The following is a 19797-nucleotide window of genomic DNA, read 5'->3' as shown; positions in this document are numbered from 1 at the left end:
GTAGCATCAATAGCAGCCACTTGCAGGACAACCACGGCCCAGGAGATCTTTCGTTTTCTCATCCAATGCTGCAAACACCGAGCCAACTGTCCACATCACGTCCGATGAGCCCTAGTCACAGGCCCCAGTGGGACAACCATATCAACAAAGGGGCCCAGAAAGTTTGTAGTGCTGGACAAACAGCTTCCCAATTCAAGTCACTTCTGGTAAAACTTAAGTGGTGCTGTAAAGTTCCAGCAATACTGCTCACTCTGCAAAGTCAGTGGTGAAGTGAAACGCTCTTGTAATCTGTGCTGGTGGTTCTGGTGTGCTGTGGATCAGGCAGTGCAAATCGCAGTCCCCCTCTCCCCCTTTCCCTTGAAATGTCAATGGCAACCAGGCGTTGGTGAAACAGACCACAGAAAAAGTGCCATAAATGTGCAGTGTACACTGCCGGTAGAGGGCTGAGAGGATACGTGTTCCCACGCGGCTCATGTTCCAAGAACGGTGCATGGTTTGCAGTGACGGTGGTGAAAAGTAATGGAGGTTGCATCCAGTGGAGCCAGGTGGCAGTCTTCAGTAGTGGCATGGTTGAGCAAGGCGAGAATAGAGATTAGTGGTGGCAGTGATGGTGGTGGTGATGCTGCTTGGTTCTTCGCAGTTGTCGTCATGAGGTGGTGCCATGCGATGCCGTGCCGGGTGCGAGGGTGGTATGCACTGCACGGGTGCCATATGGTGTTGAGCACATCAGAAGTGTTTCCATGCAGCGGGTCCATCTCGTAAGCAAACATATTAGTTCCCAAAATGGACTACCCAAGCTACAAGGAAACAATGTGAATATTTGTGTGTATATACATATATATGTATATATATATATAAATGTATATATATATATATATATATATATATATATATATATATATATATATATATATATATATATATATATATATATATATATATATATATATAACTGAGAAATAGTAGAAACTCCACAGTAAGAGCAGGGCGTCTCATTTGCATTAAATAAATAATCGGGAGATTAAATCAGACGCGGACGTAGCTGCAGGTCGGTCGATCTTTAATTTTCGACAAGCTTTCGACCAAAAAAGGTCTTCTTCTTCGTCGTCCCTTAGTCGTCCCTTCTTTGACTTCCGCTGAACTTGGGGACGAAGAAGAAGACCTTTGTTGGTCGAAAGCATATACATATATACACACACACACAGACTTGGCATTTAATATGGAATTTTTTTTTTGTGGGGGGTGAACTTACTTTTCAAGATGTCTTCGAACCAAAAGTTCATTGGAATTATGCTGAAATTATTCTAGATTTTGTTAATGTGACCTTTAAAAGAAACAAAAACCACATTTGACATTTCGAAACAAATAAATTGATCCTTGAAAGTGATGTAAACTGATATCGAACTCAATTCATGGACAGTACTGTTAAACTTCTGTACGTTTTCCAGAAGTATCTCTTTATTTTGCACATTAGCCAAATTTTTTTTAACAAAAACAAAAGTTAAATTACGACTGGGATTACGGACAGTAAAATTACAGTTCAGTACTTCGTGTAACCCCCACGAGCATTCAGGAGAGCACATACACGTTGAGGCATGCTGTTCATGAGATTTGCCAAGGTTTGGACAGGAATCGCTTGCCATGCAGTGACAATAGCCTGCTGCAATTCACGCACAGATGTCGGCTGCTGGTCCAAGTGGTAGATTTGACGCGTTAATTCTGCCCACAACTTCTCTATCGGATTCATATCCGGGGACATGGCAGGCCACTCCATATGCTCTACACCACGGTCAGCAAGAAAGTGTTGGATCATGCGAGCACGATGAGGCCGTGCATTGTCATCTTGGAAGACAAAGTTTCCTCAAAAGGCTGCAAGAGCAAATGAAAGCAATGTTTCTTCCAGAATGGCCTGGTACTTGAACTGGTTCAGGTTTCCATTCAGAACAACCAGGTCAGTTTTGCCGCCTGCATGAAAAGCAGCCCAAACGGTCACCCCACCACCTCCAGCTTGGACTCTTGGCACTATACAATCTTTGTTGTAGGCTTCATGCACTTGTCTGCACACTCGGACGTGGCCATCTTGACGATAGACCAGAAATCTAGACTCGTCACTGAAGATCACGTGATTCCAGTGTCCTGGCTGCCATTGACGGTGCTCTCTGGCCCACTGCAATCGGCGCTGGTGGTGTTGTCTGGTCAGGCGTGGCTTTCTCAGGGGATGCCTGGCACGATAGCCTGCTTGAACCAGTTGTTGGTTGACTAGCCTTCTGGATACAGGCACATTTGTCAGTTGCTGCCACTCAGCCCTAAGCCGATTAGCTGACTTGGTACGGCCATTGTGGACTAACCGGTGCAGCTGGCGATCATCCCTCCTTGTGGTTCTGCGGGGACGTCCTGGCCTCGGTATTGGAGTAGGGACACCCCTCTGAGCATTTCGTTTCAGGATATTTGACACCTGACCTTGAGTGATGCCATACTGCCGAGCAATAGCACGCTCTTTCATGCCGTAATTTCGTAAAGCCACCACTCCATGACAAACAGCATTGTCGAGTTGACGGATCATCTCCAGAGGAAGCGGCAATAACTTTTGCAGACGTGCAGCAGTTGTTTTCCACTAATACAGAACGCAACAACCCTTGTATACCCGACTGTGAAGCCAATCGTCAAATGCACCTGTCCGTACATTTTGCCACGCCACCTGTGATATAATCCTGTTGTTGACTTCTTGCTGCGACAGACAATCAGTGACATGGTTCTTTTAACAAATAAATCACCAAAGTGTAAAAGAAACTCACCAGATTGATATACTGAGTTAAGAAAGTAAACCTAAGTCAACAAAAAATATATATTCCATATTAAATGCCAAGTCTGTATAATCGTACTTTTCGATTGATGTGCCAAATTGCTAGTACTTAAATCATATGCAACTAAACCTATAAATTAAAATGGACAAGGCAGCTTAATCCAAATTTGTTTTCAAAAAACAAAAAGTTTTTAAAAATCAGCTTTAAAATATTAGCTTACATTCGTAAAATGAGGCCCCAGCGACAAATGTTGGCTTTGGAGGTTTTAATGCTTTCTTATATTATTTTATCACCTATACACGACCGGTCAAATGTTTTAGAACACCTCAATTTTTCCAGTTTTTATTGAAAGTTACACCGTTTAATGTCTCAATGTACTCTGAAATTAAGCATAGAACAAATAAAGAATTGGAGATAAAAAAAGAAATCATAGAATCATTTTGTTTAACAAAATTAAATTTAAAATTTTGACAGCAAAGTAGCCACCTTTTGCAGATATCACCACCGAACACACTCGTGGCATTCTTTCTGCAATGGAAATCAAATATTGTTCGGGAAGTTCTTCCCAACACTGTTGCAGAAGTTCCCACAAATGTGTTGCACTTGTAGGTTGCTTTGCTTTCACCCTTCTGTCCAGTTCATCCCAAACCAGCTCAATGGGGTTTAGGTCGGGAGACGGTGCTGGCCATTCCATTATCTGAAGCCTACCGTCTTGTTCTTTTCCTCGAAGGTAGTTTTGACATAGCCTGGAGGTGTGTTTGGGGTCATTATCTTGCTGTAGGGTGAACCCCTGACCAACTAGGCGTATAGCCGTATACCAGAGGGTATTATTGCATGGCGCTGTAAAATGCTGTGGTAGCCCTTTTGGTTCAGGATGCCAGTCACTCTGTGCAAGTCGCCGACTCTGGATCCAGCAAAAGAGCCCCAGACCATCACGCTTCCTCCTCCATGTTTGACAGTTCGTGTCACGCACTGAGGAACCATTATTTCGCCTACTCGACGGCGTACAAAAACCCTGTGTGATGAACCAAAGATTTCAAATTTTGATTCATCGGTCCATAAGACCTTCTTCCAGTCTTCAGTAGTCCACTGGCGGTGCTTCATGGCCCAGTCAAGCCTCTTTTTCTTATTTCGCCATCTTAGCAATGGCTTTCTTACTGCCACTCGACCTGTCAAACCTGCAGCTCGAAGTCTTCTCTTCACAGTTGAAACTGAGACTTGCTTACCTTGACCAGTGTCAAGCTGTGCTTGAAGCTGTTGTCCTGTGAGCCGCCTATCACGCAAGCTGTTGACTCTCAGAAACTTGTCTTCTGATTCTGTTGTGGCTTTGGGTCTGCCAGACCTCTTCGTGTCAGTTTCCTCCAGTTTCCAATGTACTACTTCCTGCAGTGCAATATTGTCCAAATAATGCTTCAGAGGGTGTAATAAGTCTTTTCCAATACTGCTTTGATACAGACAGGGGGTTTGGAATCGAGTAATCAGCAGAGGTTGGGACACCTGTAGGAATTGTTCGCATCAACTTTCAAGGCTTAATTTACTTACATTGCTGCAGAACAGCTGTAAGTTGTTAACCCATTACTTGTTCCCTGAATAAGGCCTTTTTTTTTACAATATAACTGTGCAATTTACATTATTTCCCGTTTTTGCTAACCTAAACTTTTTTTTTTTTTACCTCGAGCAGTTTACTGCTTACCTTTGTCCCATTTCAGGTTATTCACTGTACATTAAACTGCGTAAATTTCAATAAAAACTGGAAAAATTGAGGTGTTCTAAAACTTTTGACCGATAGCGTATATTTCAAAAAAACATTAGCTTTAACAAGATTCAAAAACGAATTTAAAATACTATTTTATTGGGTATAATGTCTGCACACTCCCCTCGTGGGAGAATAATCTAATTTCTGGGGTCGTCTCGATCGACTGGCAGAATGAAAAAAATTAAAATGCTTAAGATATTAATGCGTTGGAAAATCACATGAATAAGTGGTAAAATGCAGTGAATTGTAAAATGTATTTATTACTCTTACATATTACATGAGAAACAAGTATATACAAAAGACAAAACACATTTTTACAAACATAATGCAGTGAAAACTCTCAAATCCAAAATATCCCCAAATCCAAACACCACCCCCCCCCACCCCCCCCCCCCCCCCCCCACTCCCCCACTTCAATTTGTGAAGGCTGCCATTCCATAGTCGGTACCTGTCTGTTTGAACCTGTTGTCGGTTTGTCCAAGACTCTCTAGTTTGTCCTTCATTCCATGTACTTTGGTATTTCCCCCTCTCTTCTACTGTTCCCTATGTTCTGTTTGTTGTATCCAACCGATTCCATAAAGTCGTTTAGTTCGCATAATGATCGCACATCCAGGAGTACAAATTATATTGTTTGTTTACAATCAAAAACGTTATCGTGTACACCCCGAGTACATCATCGGTTTTAAACTCCAGTGACTCAGAAAAGCATAGATGTCAAATAACACAAACTAGGATGATAATTCCCACACTTCTATGATGCCGATGGGTTTGATGGAGATAATTCGGGTATTTTATTATGACGTCTCCAACAGGGAGCAGTGCTATACGATATATTTCATTTACATGGAGATAATTTGCGTGCTACCCCAACCCCGAACCTCAGGGGATATATATTTTTAGGTCTTCTTCTCTACCTCGAAACTCAAAGAGATGACCTTATCAAATGGGTTGTGATGTCCATCCATCCATAAGTCAGTCTGTTAACCTTTTGCTATTTTTGCTACTCCTCTCTCCAGTGATGTGGGACTCGAATCCACTTTTTGGAGGACTCAAGACACGCTCTCGACTCTTCAGGACTCGGACTCGGCCCGATTCCAGCAAAATTTAGTGTACAGTAAAACTGTTAGTGGACAGGAGCAAGAACCCACACACATAGTAACCAGGCCTAATTGGTTTCACGCTAAACGCTTGCACCGTGCAACCATGAAGTAGAGATGATTATAAAAGATTAACAGACAGAATTAAACAATCTGCAGAGGAAAATAAAAATAACTCTAATCGATGTTCCAGACTTTGAGATATTAAACGCAAACGTCGTACCTATGTGTAATGCGATCCAAAACACATTCTGTTCTTTCAAAGAGCACTTTTAACGATTCGCTGAATCACTTTGAACCTAATCACTAAATGGCTTAACTTTAAACGCTATCAATGCTTTAGTTTTACGTGCTACAAAAAAGGTACATTTTCTGTATGGAAGTAAGAATGAGTTTTGTCGTGTAAAAAGAAACTGAGAACGAGTCATTTATTTATACACTGCATTTACCTATCTTACTCAAAACGATGTTGAAAAAAAAAAGTTTAATAAAAATGGCAACATACTTTGCACATTGTTGTACTTGTAAACACGAAAAAAGACGATTATGTGGCATTCATATCAAGTTCGGTGTTAATTTACGTGTTTTGAAAAACGAATTAAAATAAGCAATTACATCTCACTCCTGATGAAATAAGATGATGCCTTCCATATCTCCATTATTATTTGCGCCAGAACCTCGAAATTTGGTATGCTTAATTGCAAATGCTACCCTAATGACGTGTTAAAATCTAAGTGCCATATCACGTCGGGAATCAAAATTGCAGTGGTTTATGTATGTGCTGTTAGGATTACGATGACTTTTTCATACCTGATTTTTTTTTTTCTTAGAAATCTAATTTGGGATTTTTTTTTCGAAAAAAAAAAAATCTAGAAATATCTAGAAATCTAAAAAATCTAGAAATATTTAGAAGAAAAAAAATATCAGTGTGCAGGGGATTGATGCGATTACAGAAAATGGTTGGAATGTCAAATCGGACCAAAAAAAAAAAAGAGGAATTAATTCAACCAAAAATAAATATCAGAAAAGCTCAGTTCAAAGCATGATTCCTGGCTAAAAAAGCCACTGAATACTCTATCGGTTTCCTGGACAAAAGGTAACCTAAAGATGTTTGTTGCAATATTCGTTTATATTTTAAAAACATTTAAAATTGGATCTGGTAAAGCAGAGTGAGATTTTTCTGTACAAAGGTTACTACTGCATTTTTTGCCGTATTTATGGCGAACTTTTACGTCTTTATTTGAACTCACCGAGTGGTGAAACTTAACATTTAACAAGCGTTACGCCTAGGTCCCCCGTCGGTGAAGTGATGTGAGTTGACAAAATGGAAGACGCAAGGCGGCCATCTTGGATTTTGATGTGGCGACCCAATTTTCAATAGCATTCTTCCTGATGCCTAGATACACCCACACACCAGATTAGAAGTTGGTACTTCGCTTATTTTTCAAAATATTCCGCTCACAAGGTTCAGACATACATGGCGGTGGCCATCTTGGATTTTGACGTGGGTTGCACCCACACACCAAATTAGAATTCAGTCCTTCGCTTACACACGCACGGGAAAACCAGTCCCCCTTTCGCTCCACGGTGCAACGGGGGACAGTAAGGTAATTATGTCCTCATTTTTTTTAATATATAAAATGTTCACATCTATATTTGCATTAAGCATGTAATTTGTGTATTTTTTGAAAGCGGTGCGAATTAATGGAGCACTTGTTTCCATGTTGGTTATTTTTTATTTTTTTTAAGTCCTTAGAAAGCCGGTATTTCTTATTTATTAGTACTAATGGTTAATGTATAAGTGTGACATGTCATGTTACTTTTCTGACTATGAAGCACTTTAAAAGGTGTGTCCTCTTTAGATGAAATATAAATTAATTTCTCATTTAATCACACATTAATCTTCAATACTTAATGTTGAATTTGACTTGTACACATGCAGTTCAGGCGTGCATTTAATTACTACATGTTTAACTTCTATATTAACTGTTTTTAATCACAAGGCCCGATAAGGGCTCAAGGCCTGCACTCATCAATAACCTCAAGGCCTATGCTTTGGGTAAAAATGAATGAATGAATGAATGAATTATCGTTTTAAGGCCATTTTCCCCGCTGGAGCGTGGGTTAGCCTTGCGGGCCCCATGACAATCATGGTTCCCTGTTTGAGGCAATGTACCACCAAATTTGGCATACGAGCAATTAATGAACCAGAGGAAGGTCCGAAGAACAAAAAAAAAAAAAAAAAATAAAATAAAAAAATTTGGGACTGGCACTTGGACTCTGAATACCAAGTACTCCGACTCAGAACGGCGGGACTCTGACTTTGATTCGGACAGCTTGGGCTCAGACTCAGACCAGGTGGACTCGACTACAACACTGCCTCCCTCAACACCCGGCTGATTGTTCTGAAACTTGACCCATAAATACATGACAGGAGCCCATAATCAGGTGGGGTTACCACCGGAAACCTGGGATTCCCACTCGTCGCTTATTTACCAACAGATTGCTCTGAAACCCGATACAGCCCTTCTTCCTCGATGGTCCGCATGATCGCTTGATCTTAGATATTTTTGGATTCCGGAGCATGGGGGTCCCATTGAGATTATCAGGGGGGCTCCCCAAATCTCAACCTCATAGGATTTCCATCAGCCGACTTGGGGCTATTTATTCTGTTATAGTCAAAATTTCTCATACACAGGCACCCGAAACCTACCCAACCAGTCCCACCCCACTCGAGAATAAGCTAATTTGGTCCTGCGGTTTAGTAGTGCATTGAAGTCAAAAAACAAATAAACAGACAGACAAGACACTTCATGAAGTATAAAAGTACGATTCCAGGAGATGCTCACCTTGCCTCCCTAAGTTTGGGTTGGTGTAGTCCCATGTCTCTGTGTCATTCTTAAACACATTCAAACGTGTAGGCTGAAAGAGAATACAAATGCAGGTAGCACTAAAGCCCTTCACGACATTGCACCAAAAATGCAGTAAAAGCAAGCAAATTGAGTGTCATCAGTGAAGCTACATTTCTGTCCGAGTGATTGTATTATAACTTGTTATGCAAGAGCTTATGCATCGTATCAAATGTCTTGGTCTGCCCGATACCTTGCAAGAGACAGGTCGCTTACGTATACAACAATGTGTACATGCAACGTTTGGCCAAGCATACCCATGGGTTTAAGTTAATGCGTGCATTTGAAAGTGGCACGAAGGCAAAGCAGCTTCGTTGTAATTAGACCAAACGATCATCTAATATAGAATAAAGGAAGTTTTCTTCATGTACCTTGGCATATTCGATCTTCAGGGTGCAACAGCCCGAATAGATGTCCGCTCCATTCAACGAAGCTTTGGCTCGTTGAGCACTTTGAACGGAATCAAATGTACGGTCGAGTTAAGGCATACGGTAGCAACAACGTTTTCAACAAGCAAACTGAAGAAAACAAAATGGCTGCTCGTTTATTGAGCACTGAACACCAATGGCTGTTGCTGCAAAATTGAACAATTTTTCAAGAAAACAAATAATTCCTCAAGAAAAAAAATAATTCCTCAAGAAAACAAATGCTGTTGGCAATAAGGATATTCAATCATTGCTTGTAGACCGTTTTTCTTGAAAATTACGATGCGTTGTACTGCGCCGCAGGGATAACAGATAGTATAAATCACATCCTGTGAAATGACAAGAACATTCCATCATTGGCAAACTTTTTCACATATGAAGCAAAAACTTTTTCACAGACAAGCAAAAAAGGCATAATAAAAACCCTTATATGATTCCAAGGTTTGCCTTTAATCAACAAACACTTACAGCATACACATCTCACATCACAATATGATATTAGTTTCCATAATCGGCTCAGAATAGTGTCTCAGTTCTGCTAACAAAAACACAAATAACTAGAACGGCAATGGAAAGCATATACTACATCCTCCAGGCTGAACAGTTTACATCTCGTCTCCCACAGTCCCACTGATAGGTTGAATCTGGATCCGGACCTGAACCAAAATCGAATCGGCTTGTTCTCGTCACCTACCCCCTCATCCACGTAGTTTCATCCAAATCCGTCCATAACTTTTTGAGACATCGTGCTATATATCGTTTTTGGCCCCATCTCTCAATGGTGAAGAATCACTTAAAAATTAGTGTCTGAATCTTCACCAAAATCGAATCAATTTGTCCTTGTCACACAGACAACCAGTCACCAAGTTTCAGCCAAATCCGTCCACACCTTTGAGACATCCTGCTCACAGACAAACAGACAGAGACCAACAGGGGTGAAAACATTACCTCGATCCACCTTGGACTGAACCAAATATGACATACATGACAGAACATTTCACAATGCAAAGCCTCGTAGGAGTTTCCCCTATTACAGTATAACTGAAAACCAGCACAGACACCCTCACTCATTCTGACATTAGCATTTGCAGCCACAGAAAAACATTTCAAGATTAAATTTGCAGAATGTACAGCACAGATACCACGGGCTCAATCAGCCAGCTCAAAATGTGACCAAGACTGCTTGGAGGCACCAGTAGAGGTAAGGCTTGATATTAATGCTGTGAATGTAATATTGACTAAAACATGCATGCAAGCCTCTCCCATCTGTTAAACTCAAAGGGTCAAGACGAATGAGACTTGGTTAAAGCCCAGCAACTTACTGTTGTGATGGGGTATGCAGGATTGAGGATGGTGAAGAGGAGGATGTGGTTTGTAGCTGAGCGCCCATCATCGCTACCACCAGGCCGAGATATTTTCTGGCTGGTGGAATAGTTGAAATATGCCGGCTGGCCGCAGACATAAATGGGGTTGCTGACGGTGTATGTCACACAGCTCCGTGCACTCTCCAGATCCTCAAATTCCACCAGTGCCTGACGCTTTTTGTTCATGATGACTACATAGCTGGGAGACAAGGAAACAGATTGGCAATGAGGTATATTATTGGATCCCTCCTGTGTTTCTAGCTGAACCTGGTATTCAGTGGTATTGTTGACTACTTCAGAATTTCTTGCAGGGACAATATAAGCCCACCAAGCAAGGCCAAGTGTTTGGGTTGCAGGAGACATGGAGCTAATGGGCAAGCTATGAGTAAGTTAATACACTTGAGAGGGAGCAGAGCACAAGGTGGACAGACGAGTTTTGGCAGGAGCAGAGAGCAGAGAGATCAAGTATTAAGTTTGCATGAGAAGCTCCATTCATACTGCAACTTGAACATCTAAAGCAACAATTAAATGAACCAGAAGCAAAAAAATAAAAAATAATAAAATAAAAAGAAAAGGGGAATAATTCATATGTATTGGATTTTATTTGTCCAACGACCTGTTATGGTCTGTAGCTAAACGAGCAGTTATGAAATAGGTCCAAAATGGATGGAGGGTACGATCTGAGTCTGGGAGGTCGGCAGTCCAATTCCAACCCTGACCAAGTCATACCAAAGATTAGAAACAGTACATGCTGCTGCCTTGCTTTACGGTGATAGCATGTAAAGAATAGAGCATGCACAAAGGAGGGCATCCATGGGGAGGAGGAAATTTCATCTTAATTGCCCCAATGAGTGTGGAGTAACAAAGGACATGATCAATTATGGCATCACTTGAATGTACCGAGAGTGCTCTGGGAAATAATGGCACTTCCACCAATATCAGGAACCGTTTCTCTGGAGGTCGTCAGCAGGTCCCGTGTCGACTCGTGTATGTGTGATTTATGCATTTAGCTCCGCCATGAACCAGATACCGGTAAACCAAATAAAATAAAATGCATGGCACTCTACCAAGGTTAAGCTGAAAATAAACTATTTAACAACTTGAAGTTGTGAATAGAAAAGAAAATTAAGAAAAAAATAATCAGGAGTAAAATGACCATTTTCAAAGGACCAGTTAAGTCATTATATAATTATTATATGTTATATGTTATAACCACCCGTTATAACAGCAGGTCTGGTTCATCCAGAATCAACCAGCACAAAATGAGTGTTGTCGACAAAAGAGCCCCGGCAATATCAGTTACATCACAAAAGGGACTTTGCCAGCGTAACGGACGTTTAAGCCACAGGACATATGCTGCACTAAAACAGGCAGATCAAATGTACATTGTTGGGTTATAAAGCAACCACACGAAACAATTTCAATGAAACATTATCCGAAGACTGAAAAAAAAGACACCACCAAGGAGCGGAGCTAACTCCACGACAGAACAAGCCTCCCACAGCCCTTCCACATAATAAACAAAAACCCAAACGAGAACTAGACTCACAGATGTTGTTTTTTTTGTATACAAGATCGAGGCTCGTGAAAGAGCGAACATTGATCACACAAAAAGTCAAACCGACACATAAAACACAAAATAAGGGGAGCGGTAGACAAGATGGGGAGAGAGGGGGAAGGACACAAACACAACATTTGAGAGCAGGAACATCGAGAGAACTGTGGGAGGAAGAGGGCTTGGGGGGAGGTGGGAGAGGTATAAAACATATGGACACTGCAAGGACTTCCAGGAAAGAAGTTGGAATTTCAAAAAAGTGTATCTGGGGTGAATTAGCGGGGGTAGAAAAGATCAAGGTTTTGGATGGGGGAAGATAAGAGATGGTGGTGAACAGCTGTTTTAAAGACCTGGAGGGAGGAGTGGGATTGAAGAGAGTGGGGGAGTTGATTCCAGAGGCAGGAGAAAAGGGGAATGAAAGAGTGAAGGTGAGCAGAGAGCCTAGATTTTGGCAGTTTAACCATAAGAGGGTTGCTGGCAGATCTTGTGCGACCTGTAGGAATATTTGGGGGACAGAGCACAGAGAGAGATGGGGGAACAAGGCCGGAGAGGAGTCGGTAGAAGACAGAAAGACCACCAACCTGCCTGCGGTGAGTGAGTGAAAGGCCCTGCGAGTTAGCTTCATCGCAGGAGATTCCAATGATTCTGAAAGCTTTGGTTTCAACAGCATGAAGCCGAGCTCGGTGCGAGGCAGGAGCACCGGCCCAGAGGGGGAAACAGTATTCCATTGAGCTGCAGATGAAAGCCTTCTATGTGGTGAGGAGCTCAGGTGTGCCAAGGAAGGACTGCGCACGACGGAGGATGCCCAGTCGGCGACTGGCTTTGGAGGCCAGCTTGGAAATGTGGTTTTTCCCCCCCAAGAAGGATCATGGCAGATAGTGAGACCCAAAAGCTTGATTGACAGAACTTCTTGGAGAGGATTGTTGAGAAAGTAGATGGGAGGGTTTTTCAGTCGGTCTTTTCGGAGAAGCATAGTAAGAGTGTGAGATTTGTCAGGATTGAAAGACATGTTCCACTTGTTTGACCAGTCTGATTTTGTCCAGGTCTGCAGAGAGTGAGGAGGCTGCAGACTGCCAATCTGAGGGATGAGAAATGGAGCGGAGGAGAGTGGAGTCATCAGCAAAGAGATAGAGGATTTTCCAGAGAGTCGGAGAGATCATTGATGAAAGACCAGAAAGAGCACAGGGCCCAGAACACTTCCTTGGGGAACTCCAGCCAGAACAGGACGGGGACATGAGAGAAATCCATTCAGGGCCACACGTTGACTATGACCAGAGAGGAAGTCCGCAAGCCATGCGTGGAGACTTCCATGGATACCATAGGAGGAGAGTTTGGTGAGCAGAGCTGGGTGTCAGACCGTATTGAAGGCACGTGATATGTCAAGTGAGACAGCTCTGATTTCCTGTTTGGCATTGAGGACCTCCATCCATTGTTGAGACAGCAGAAGCAACATGTCCAGAGTGGAATGACCTTGTCTGAATCCAAATTGATGATCGGAGATCAAGCCATTGGACAAGAGGAAAGATTTGATATCCGAAGCAATGATGGATTCCATGACTTTGCTGATAACTGGGAGCAGGCTGATTGGTCTGGAGTTGAAAGGATCTGTTTTTGCACATTTTTTGTGTAAAGCGGTAATGTTTGCCGATTTCCAAGATGCTGGCAGATGACCTTGAGCAAAAGAGAGGGTGAAAAGAACAGAGAGAGGGTGAGATAGAGCAGCAGAGCAGGATTTCGGACCCGTGGGCTGATGCCGTCTGGTCCAGTTGCAGAATCAGAGTCGAGGTTTGACAAAAACTTCTCCACATTGTCAGGAGAGGACACAGAGTGCAGGAGCAGTTGGGTTCGACTGGGTAAGGTGGGAACAGAGAGAGATGGGTTTGGGACACAAGAATTTGAGGCAAACACAGAGTTGAGGCATTCGGCTTTGTCACGTGCAGTGTCAACTGTGTAGCCATTTGAGGTAAGGGAGGGGATGGAGGGGGAACAAACACCAGAAACGGATTTGACCAGACGCCACCAGGATTTGGAGGAAGGAGACAGGTTTGAGAGTTCATTCTTGAGTGTGGAGAGATAGTGCTTCCTGGCACTCCTGAGGGTAGACACACACTTGTTCCGAGCTTGGTGGAAGGAACTGAGATTTCCTTCAGTTGGATTTGCCTTCCAAGAGGCAAAGGTAAGTTGTTTCAGGGCAACTGCCTCACCACAAGATTCAGTGTACCATGGACGGGAGGAAGGGTAAGACAACTGAAGACGAGATGGGATAAATCTGTGCATGAGAGAGAGCAGTTTGCTTTGGAAGAATTCCCAGGAAGAATTGATGTCAGAGGCAGCAGAGATGGGAGACCAGTCCAGATGATTGATGGCTACTTGCAGACGGTGCCAGTCAGCCTGAGTGAAGTGTCAGACTCGTCGGCGCTGAGGAGGCTCTCTGAGAATGGCCAGAGAGATGTCCACTTTAACAAGCACATGATCAGAAGAACCGATTGGAGCAGAAGAAGAGCAACAGACATTTGCAGGGAAGTTTGTCATAACCAAGTCTAGAAGAGAAGATGCTCCATTGACTGAGATCCGGGTCGGGAAATTGACAGATCGTGTCAGTCCCAATGAGTCGCAGAAGTCCTTTGATGAGGTGCCATGCTGGTGAGAGAGGAACCCACACCCAGCCAGCTGGCATGTTGACAGTTGAAGTCACCACATGAGGAAGAGAGAGTTGGGATGAGTTGATAGAAGTTGGTCCATGTTGTCAGACAGCGAAATGTAAATGGAGTCATCACTGTTTTGAGGACGGTACAGAACACATATGAACAAAGGATGGGAGCGGAGAGGAAGCCATAGCCAGAGGTACTCCTGAGGGTGGGGTGGAGAGAGGGTAGTGCAAAGAGAGTGAGGAAGAGAGTTTTTGATAAAGATAGCAACCCCACCTCCAGGACGAGGCTAGGTCTATCATACCAGAGGAGGGAGTAACCAGGAAGAGATATTAAGGAATCAGAGACATCTTGAAGGAGGAAAGTTTCTGTTACGCAGATCAAGTCTGGATTGTCAGAAGCAACCTGAATGGAGAGATCAATCAGGTTTGAGCGAAGGCCACGGATGTTTGAGGTCCATACCGTTAATGAGGAGGAACATCGAGTGCAGGACAGGGGAGGGGTAGGGTCAGATGAAGGATGAGAGGGGGAGGTCATGAGAGCAGTTGATAGTGTGTCAGAGATTACAGAAGAGTTACAAGAAAGGGAAGGGAGGACGAAGGGTTTGATGGTGATGGGATGAGGCACAGTGAGGTGTTGTTTGAGGGGGGGGGGGGCAGAGGAAAGTAGAGGTTGGGGGAGGTGGAGGTATGAGATAGAAGGGAGACGAAGTGGGGAGGAGGCAGCTTTGAGGAGGGGGGAGGGGAGAGAATTGGAGAGGGATGGTCGGGGGGGGGGGGAGATTTGAAGGGGAGGGGTTGGGGGGGGAAGTTTTGAAGGGGAGGGGCGAGCAGGGAGTTTAGGAGGGGAGGGGAAAGGAGGGAGTTTAGGAGGGGAGGGGCAAGGGGGGAGATTTGGAGGGGAGGCGCAAAGGGGGGAGGCTTAGAAAGTGGATGATTAATGAAAGACGAACATTTATAACAAATTGGGTTTGTTGTGATTTTCAAGTTAGCGATCCGTTTAAGAACGATGGAGGAGGGGTGGAATGAATGTGAATTTAGAGCATGTCGTGAGGGAGAATTATAAGAGATTGAATTTTTTTTTTAAGTGGAATAAGTTGAAGAGGAAATTGAAAAGGGCCTTTTAAATCGGAAGAAAAACAGCGTGTTGTAATATACCACTGAATAAAACACTGCAGGGGAAAGTTTAAACATATTTAAAGAGAACCGTGAAGAACAATCTCATATTCACAAAATACCAACGGGGAGAGGGACTCGAAGGACAACCACGAGTCACATGAACAGGGCAAAAGGTGGAAGGCAAGGAGATAATGGGGGTGGGGCGAGACAGGGCACGTGGACAGAAGCACACGATTGGACAACAGCACACGTGGAGAAAGGGAAATAAATGTTGTTTTTGGGGGGGGAGGGGTAAAACGTTAGACAAAGAGTAGATGTTCGGGGAAACTCGGGGAGAAGGGAAAAATCTAAGAACCAAGCAAAAACAGCAAAGGAAGGAACTTAAGTGAACAAATTTTGACGGGGGAAGCCTCAAGCTACAAGGCAAACAGAAAGATTAATTTATGAAAGATTAACACCGAGAATCTTTGAGACACACTATAGGTACAAACACCGAAAGATAAATACAGTTTTGACAAAAATACAATTGTGAACAGTTACTTAACTTCGAAAACGTGGAGAACGTGTGCAGCTTCGAAAAACCGTGCCGTCGCCAACAAGATCTCCGATACCTGTATTCGTAAATGAATGCAATACATTGTCTCCCATCCCCTCTCTCCTCTATTTTCCCCTCCTCCCCTCTCGACCCCTCGATAATCAAAAGGAATACACTGAACCTGTGCTTACTTCTTTAGTCCTAAGAGGATGTGGTGTGCAAGGATTCAAGTGGACTTCAGCATTCGTCAAGGACAAGTCGAAATATACCAACCAAGTTGCCGCTTTAACATTTTAGAACAGTCCATACGCATGCTTACGATTGGCCAAAAAGTAATGATGTACGACGATTTGTGAATGACGCAGCAAAATGAACAGGTGCACAACACTCTTAAAATGGTGAACAGCAAAGGACATCATACATCATACATTGCACATACCGAAAACTATTTCAGAAGGAATGAACAGAAAACTCTCAAAAGTGCACATACAATCTGCTGCCTGTCATTAAAAAAAAGAAACGAAAACGGCACTCGGTAGAGCGCATACCTCCACCAGGCTGAACAGTTCATGTTTTGTATCCCACTGCTGGGCCACATCTGGATTCAGACCTGAACCAAAATCTAATCGGCTTGTTCTTGTCACCTAACCAACTCATCCCTCAAGTTTAGTCATACCTCGTCCATAAGTTTTTTTAAATATCATGATATATATTGTTACGGTTCTGAGAATGTAAATATACCATCATTAAAGGTTAAAGGTTTGCCCCCATAGTTAGTCCACATGCAACACGTAGGCCACCTTAGAACATTAGTTATGTCATAGTATGTGTGAGGATAAGGCCATTCCCATTAGTGATACCTGTGTTGTGTAAAAGAAATAAGCTTAGGTCGCGTTCATTTTGCAGCCACCCTCCAAATCGACCTCATTGGGCAGCATCCATCCCGCGCCCCGATTCGGCTAATCCTCCTCCTTTGCCAGCAGCGTTCACTGCTCTTGGGTTTTCGCTCAAAACCAGCCAAATGCCACGAGGTAGGCCTGGAAAGGGGGCGGAGCGCGAGGACGAGGTGTGGCCGCGTCAAGCAGCACGTCAGAAGGCGGTGACGGTGAGAGCCAACAACCAACCAGGGCTCGGGTGAAATGGCGTGAGGGGCGTGGTAAGGGCGCGGCTGGCAAGTTCCAGAGGGTTCGCTGGGCGGCGCTATATAAACGCGCGCACAAAGCCCTTGTAAAGGACTCGCTGGGGAAAGTTGGCTTTGTAAAGGACTGTCCAGGATTGACGCAACAGCGCGCATGATAAAGGCCTCGTGCGGAAAGCACATTGTATGAGGACTCGTTGGGAAAGGGCTGGTGGTAAAAGGACTCGTGAGGAAAGCGCATGTAAAGGACTCGCTGGGAAAGGTTGGCTTTGTAAAGGACTGTCCAGGATTGCCGCAACAGCGCGCATGATAAAGGCCTCATGAGGAAAGCGCATTGGAAGAGGACTGCAACGGATACACGCTTTGAAAGAGCACGTATGCTATTGAACGTACATTGGGGAGCGCCTATTGAGCGGTATTGGGAGCGCGTATAGCGCCAGTGCATTTATTACGTACGCGGCTGAACCGCGAAGTAACCGCCGGCCAGCCTTGCCTTTCGCCCAGTAATTGTCCGCTCCGCGTAAACGACCCGCTGGGAGCTTCTGCCGCCCTGACCATCTGCTTCGCGGTACGAGTCGGGGACCAGAGTAAACTGCCTGGACGCCATCATCCCTGGACCATCAACCCGACCATCTACATCCCCGTGTGAGTGTCTGAGAGTGAAACGGGCCCGTGTCCAGGGGATAAGTTAAGACTGTATAAGCTTCACTGTGTGTTCTTCTCCTCCTTCCTGTACAAATTGTAATAAACCAATTGTTCTTCCTTGTTTCTTCCTAATTCGACCGTATCAGTCTTTTCCTCCATTGGGTAAGCGTGGCAGGATTCGGAACCGCTCAGATCGGGTTTAGTTCCTGTTAACAGCTCGGATCACGGCTAGCTATCGCTCGGCATTTCCACTTATAACCGTGATTCGGGCGGGGTTATTTCCTTGCTTCCTGGGAGGCATTGGTAATTAGGTAATAAGAATTCGGCCTACCACCCTATTCAACGCTGACCGGAAGGAACGTAATAGCCCGGGATCGCGTCGGCTAGCAAAAATACAAGTGGACTAATCCCCCTTTGGTAAGGGGAAAGGCCGACGTTGAGATCCGCAACTATATATATATATATATATACTATATATATATCGCTTTTCACCCGATCTCTTAAGGGTGTAGTACTGGTGAACTTTCCAATATGCCTCTTTTTTAAAAAACTATGTTTTTACGGTTTAGATTCATACATATTGTATAAACTCATTCAGTATTTCCTTTAAAATATCTAATGTCATCTTTACACGCAATTTACAAGAAATAAAATATTTTGCATGAAATTTGTTATAACTTTAATTTGCATCATTCTTTTGGGCTGAAATTTGGACAGGATATTCAGAATATCACTTCCTTTAAAATGATGAAGGCTTTTGTTTATAGGAGTAGCCATTGTGGATTTATTGAAGGACAACCAAGTTTTATCTGGTAATTGGCATAATTAGCTAATTAGTGAACCACCTTTTAGAAACCACCTTTTAGAGGCCATTTTCCCCCGCAAGCGGGGGTTGGCCTTTTTCGGGAACTGTGGGTGTTGTTGTTTTTCGGTCCCCTTTTTGAAGCAATGTTTTACGGCCGGATGCCCTTCCTGACGCCAACCCTTTTTGCCGCCTTTAACGACAAGCAGGGAATTACCAGTGAACTGGTACTCAATTTGCCGACCTCGGAAGGATGACAGGCTGAGTCAACCCCCCTGGCGTTAATTCAGCGATTGACCGGGATTCGAACCCAGGATCCTAGGATCCTAAGCCGGCACCCTAGCCGCTAGCCCAACACCAGGGACTAGCTAATTAGTGAACATTTGACATAATTTAACAAAATCCTCTCATCAGGTAGTAGAGTAACACATGTATAATACATGTGCCAAGTTTTGTGTGAAAAGAATGATAGGTGACATAGAAGATAGAAGTAGAAATGTGTTCTTTGTTTTTCCTTGTTTTTTATTGAGGTCTAATTTATGCAAATTATATGCATGTAATATGACAAAGAAGCGTTGAAACTGGTCTGAGTTAAAGCCAAGATTATATCTTTCAATAAAAACTGAAAATTAGATATTAACTTGACTTTGTTTTTGTGTAAAGGCCTCTCAAAGGTACCTATGTAGTTTTCTCAATTTTTCACCAGTACTACACCCTTAATGGTGGAAAATCAGTTAGAATTTAATAATTCTTGTATCGGAATCCATATTCAGATCTTAATAATAATAATAATAATAATTCATTTATTTTGTATAGCGCTTTTCCAGAAGCCCAAAGGCGCTTTGACAGAGTGGAAAACATAATGCATAACAATACATGAAAACAACAATTGCAAAAAGACAAGAATCAATAGGGAAATATTTAAAGCAAAAGGAGGGAGAAGGAGAAGTGATAGTCAGGGGTTAAATGCTGTGGGTTGAATGTTGAATGCAGTGTTGAAC

At 43.3% G+C, this 19797-nt stretch overlaps 1 protein-coding gene across 3 annotated transcripts in view; it reads right to left on the bottom strand.

Annotated features, from left to right (window-relative positions):
- Positions 1–19797, bottom strand: part of HNRNPL (heterogeneous nuclear ribonucleoprotein L) — a 60228-nt gene that overhangs the window by 26015 nt on the left and 14416 nt on the right. For all 3 annotated transcript variants that reach the window (XM_078778860.1, XM_078778861.1, XM_078778862.1), the window contains exons 3-6: positions 10314–10554; positions 9235–9320; positions 8938–9034; positions 8507–8579 (exon numbers count right to left, since the gene is read on the bottom strand). In XM_078778860.1, coding sequence (XP_078634986.1) covers positions 8507–8579; positions 8938–9034; positions 9235–9320; positions 10314–10554 — 497 coding nt within the window. The remainder of the gene's footprint in view (positions 1–8506; positions 8580–8937; positions 9035–9234; positions 9321–10313; positions 10555–19797) is intronic.

Source organism: Myxine glutinosa, chromosome 5 (assembly GCF_964187855.1).
Source record: "Myxine glutinosa chromosome 5, kmMyxGlut1.1, whole genome shotgun sequence".
Classification (NCBI taxonomy): domain Eukaryota; kingdom Metazoa; phylum Chordata; class Myxini; order Myxiniformes; family Myxinidae; genus Myxine; species Myxine glutinosa.
Note: the sequence above shows the minus strand (reverse complement) of the source record. Positions and strands in the feature narration are given on the sequence as shown.